General features: G+C 43.2%; 1 protein-coding gene across 1 annotated transcript; it reads left to right on the forward strand.

Annotated features, from left to right (window-relative positions):
• Positions 1–1319: 1319 nt before the first annotated feature.
• On the forward strand, positions 1320–1619 carry PHALS_07512 (uncharacterized protein; the record flags this gene model as incomplete). Its single annotated transcript, XM_024720991.1, has 2 exons — positions 1320–1434; positions 1519–1619. The coding sequence occupies 2 exons, from the start codon at positions 1320–1322 to the stop codon at positions 1617–1619; spliced, it is 216 nt and encodes a 71-aa protein (XP_024586135.1).
• Between the last annotated feature and the right edge of the window lie 3311 nt (positions 1620–4930).

The following is a 4930-nucleotide window of genomic DNA, read 5'->3' on the forward strand; positions in this document are numbered from 1 at the left end:
AGCTGCCAACGCGAGCACGACGGGGGAGATACGCATGCCGAAAACAAGCTGGATGTGGTTTCTAGTGAGCTGTGGTACAAGAGACAAATTGAAGAATGATAATTTCCAACCAGGATTGCTTCCGATGTTTCAGCTTCAAGATGATGCAGCAAGGATCAGATGTATCTGATCCGAATCATAACGATCACATATGGTATTACGCAAGCTTGCACTGTTGGATTCTACTGTATCTCTTCTATTGCTCCAAGTATCAGACATCCACACCCTCAATTTATTAAAGTTAGCACAGACTGAAATTTTAAAACATCACGGAAATTTTGAGCAAATCTACAAATACGAAGCAATTCTAGATATTGGAATTGACATTAGACATATTTACTGCTTTATCAAAGCAAATTATCGCGTTGTGAACATTTCATAGTGTTGAACCTACTAAAAGTATCACAACTGAGTATCATCGTTTCGTTGACTCTCAAATCAATGACGTACCATTCTGCAAATATTCCGTCATCGTACTTGGTTTATAGCTTACTGTACACCTGGCTCACTTCTTAAAACAAATGTTTTTATAGAGCCAGGTAAGATCAGATATCTGGTTCTTCTGAGATAATAACTGATTTTTTGTGTTTAATAAATCCAAAAAATTGCAAAACTGGCATCACTATTATATAGTATTAATACATATGTGATGATGTGATATACCATATCGACGATGTACTATGTAGCGCTGTACATCTTTGCTGTCTCTAAGCTGTTAGGGGTACACTCGTTGCTCTTATATGAGGTTTTGGAGCGGACACATCGACAATCTGGAACAAGGCGACAATAGCATGATTGTTGCTTTCTTTGGGGTGGGATACCATACCAGCTACTTCATCTGCGCGGAACATGGCGGTCAAGCGGATAATTGCTATCTTCCAGAAACCAGATTGGATGGAAGTCAAAGCTTTTTTGCTTTCTGCTGAGCGCGATGACGTGTATATTGGGTTTGAAGTTTGCGAAGCCTCGCTGGAATACTAAGGGAGAGATATCAAGACGGAGAATCAAGCACTGGTGTCCAGTGAAGATGGCAGGATCCACATCATCGAAGTTCTGTCTGGTGGTCATGATGGCTTTTGCGAATTTTTCCAGAAGTTATTAAATGCCACTGGAACGCGTCTCCGACACTTGGTGTCACGCGGATCGAGTTACGTTGAAAGTCTTCGAAAACTCGATCCCGATTGCAGTTTTGGTCTTGCTCCTGTGTTGGTTCCATTCGTCCTGGTGGTATGACGTGGATAGAATATCACACATTGAAGGTGGGATTGGGGGTCACGAAAATGGCCGTATTTGAATTGGAAAGTGGATCAATGGAGGCAATTTCCCGGCGTCGAATACATTCTCTGCATTCGTCTATCACCAGCACTGGGGGTTCATCAGTACATGCTCTACACGGTGAATAATCGTGCAGATCCACTTCCGCCTATGGATCCGATAACTATTATCAATCCGACAAATGTGACTTTCAATGTCTGTTAGGCCTAGTTGGTAGAGGTCGCACTCCCCAAGGGTCCTCTCGGACCAATGTGGTGATCAATTTGTTTCCATTCATGGAGTGGCTGATTCAGGAAAACCAGTGAAGACATGACTGATCGTAATGAGCTTAATACTGTATTTTCACCATAGTCTAGTGACCATATGAATGAGAATCACCTTAGAATGCGAACCAGACTGTACATATGCCCTAGTATTGTAGAATGCAAAGCATATGTATATAACTTTGTTCGTAATATACATCACTTTGGAAATAAAAGAGCAAGAACTTTAGAGGCTGTTGGCTTTCTTCTTAAATAGAACGTACGATCCGAACCTTTGCCTATTTGTTAGCAGTTTATGTGCGGGATATACGGCAACCCGGTTGCATGTATGTCTATAAACTTGGACCTTCAAGCTTACTATAAAATGACAAGGTCTTTGCGATACTATCGATAGTTAATATCGAATACGAGGTGTAGATGATAGAGAAACGATTTGGACATGCGGATGTCATAATATTCGAATTTATACAAAACTGATCTGGCGTGGTATCAGCTACAATAAAAAACTCACAAGTAGCCGAATCCGATTCTCGCTTTTATCCATATGGTAAGTATCAGCACTGCATTATCATCAGCCAGCTCAATTGTTTGCCTGGTACATGAAAGTTTTCCAGGAATAGCATGCATGTAGCGAAATGTTGGCTTTTGATATTATTAACATATGCCTATTCTTGATACAATCGCACTAGAAGAGTATGGCTGCTACTTAGATCCGGTTAATGATTACTAATCAAATTGATGGAATCAGCTTTTGATATGCCAAGCAACGAAAAGAATCAAGCCATCCAATCTTACTTCGCGTATCCTTCATGTCAGAATCATTGAGTGACCTTAGACAGAAAGCAAGCCACGTTGCGAGTTTAGTGTTCAGGTCTTACCAAAGTGTTGATTAGTGACTGTCCCACAATTTTATGAAAAAATAGATCAAAATTCCTGATTGCTGTTCAGATTAATACATAAGCAATAGTGAACAACGATATCATAATTCGACACTTTAAGCGACCGTTTAACGCGATCTCTGCTAAGACAGGAATGCATTGCACTTTATCCTGGTCTCTAGAGTGTGTCTTTAATAGGGCGGGTTATCGCATCTGCAAGCCTGTGTCTCCTGTGATAGAGTCGAAGAAGCATAAGGCGACATGATTGCCGCAGTAACCAGTGGCAATGTCAATGGTGATTGAGAAAAAGCGACTGGAAGAGCCAAACTTTAAAGATATTGAGGATGACCTCATTGGCACGATGTGACAATATGGCTGCGTCAACTTCGCCGCGTGACGTGCACCCAGGGTGGAGCAAAGTAACACCGCGGAGTTCGTAAATTGTCCGAAAAAGATAGTCTATCTTCCTCAGATCAATAATATTATAACTGGGTGAGATACAGCCAAGCTGTTCCTCGGCAAATTGTTTCTTCGACATGAATTCCTGTCAATTATTGTATTGGATAGAGATTCGCGATTTGAAGCTAAGCTTTGGGGATGTTATTTGAGGTGCTCGGAACCGGATTAAGTATGTCAATCATTGACCATATGGCCAGACGGCACGAGTGGGTGGCAGTTTGGCTCAGAAGCACTTTGGTGGGAAGCTGTGATGCCGGGCGAGTTGCTCCCAACTGTCGAGGTCGCGCTAAATCGCGTTGCATGCATACACACAGCTTTTTACCCCATTTGATACTTTGGTCTAGTATACCTCGTCTAATTTTTCCACCGACACGAAGTAGCTCCGGTATCAGTGAGAAGCTTTGTCTACCAGCTTTGATTTGCTATCAGCCCGGCTACACTTCGCAGCAATAGCAAGTATTTTATCGAGATGCAATGTTGCGTTATGCGAAGGTTGCACAACGCTATGCTACGACAAACAAAAGCAACATTACGATACCAGAGGCTGCCGGAATTCTTACAATCTTGTGATACTATGAATAATGCAGTCTTGGTATTTGTTTATCAGTGTCAAGTTGGTACTATCGTCAACATTCCCGACACGTCAGACACGTACGTCGTTGTAATGAAACCACTTGGCTCCTGCGCTACAACCAGGTTGGAAATCGCATCGTCGCGATGGTAGGGCTTGAGGAGCCCAACGTAAAGCGTTGAATGGGTCCTTAGCCAGTTTGGCAGGTCGAAAGTGCAAGCATTCTCATGGCATGACACTACTTGGAATAGTCCGATGAAGCGAGGTGATAACTTTAAGCTTCCCAAGCTTAGAACCGCAACGTCTGATAGCTTTTTTCGCTGGGGGCTAAGCAGTCCATAATCGCCAGCAAAAAAACATGTTGCCTTGACAAGCTCGGCTACCTGTGTTATACTTCTGTAGATCATGCGCATTCGCCATTGCTCGCACTCATGCGATCGCATTCACACGGCTCATGAAGAATGAGTCTAGGGCGTCCTTTTACTTGCGCTCCACATTTGCATCATTGGTTGTATCAATCTGGGAGGCGACGCCTTGGCGATCTTGTCCCCCGTTTACATCAGAGACATAACCAATCGCACAAAGCAATACTTGCGAGTATCGCAAGCCATTTCGTATATTCGGTAGATGAATGGGCTGTATTGTTTGTAGAAAATAAATCGATGGCATTAACGAATTCTGCGGAGTTTCATGCATAGAAGCTTCACAACACATAACCGGCCAATCAGTTGGAGCGTTCAGTTTGCCCATCGGTCCCCGGATGTATCGCTGTGGACATTTCCAAGCGAGTGCAAGGAATTGGAAGCGATATTTCCAAAAGCGACTCGTGAATCGTGTATCATGATCGGAGACGACAGCGTTTGGCGATTCGTGATTTCAAAAAACGTGGTCAATGAACAATTTAATCGAACCTGCGGTATTAATGGAATCGCTACACGGAGCAATGCAAAACATCTTACCGAGTATGCCAGGAAAGACGAGCACCCCATTGTCATCAGCATTCTCGAAGAAGCCAAAAATAAAGTTGAGACCGACTAACTTCAAACATTCAGTAGAAACAGGAAGACTCTGAGTGGTATTTGCGTGTGTCGTGCTCTCTTCATTCGCTGACAGACATCGCATGTCTTCACGTATCGTGCCACCCATATGTATATGTGGGGCCACCGAAATTAGGCCCTGAGAGACTGGCTGTTTTTTCACGGATAAAGCGACCGGGAAGCTTGCCAAGGAATTTTATCATGATGACAGGGCCAGGATATCCAGATCACATTGTTCATCCTCAACATACGCTTGACGCATCATATCAAATTCATCATTTTCGATAAAGCTGATATGAGCTAGCTCATAATGGACGACGTAACAACGCGTCTTCCAGCACATTCGGTTTCTGTGGCTTGTACGCGACCGAATAGTCGTGTTTTACGAAGCATCGAGCCATTCGCTGT

This window comes from Plasmopara halstedii (assembly GCF_900000015.1).
Source record: "Plasmopara halstedii genome assembly, contig: Scaffold_3109, whole genome shotgun sequence".
Classification (NCBI taxonomy): domain Eukaryota; phylum Oomycota; class Peronosporomycetes; order Peronosporales; family Peronosporaceae; genus Plasmopara; species Plasmopara halstedii.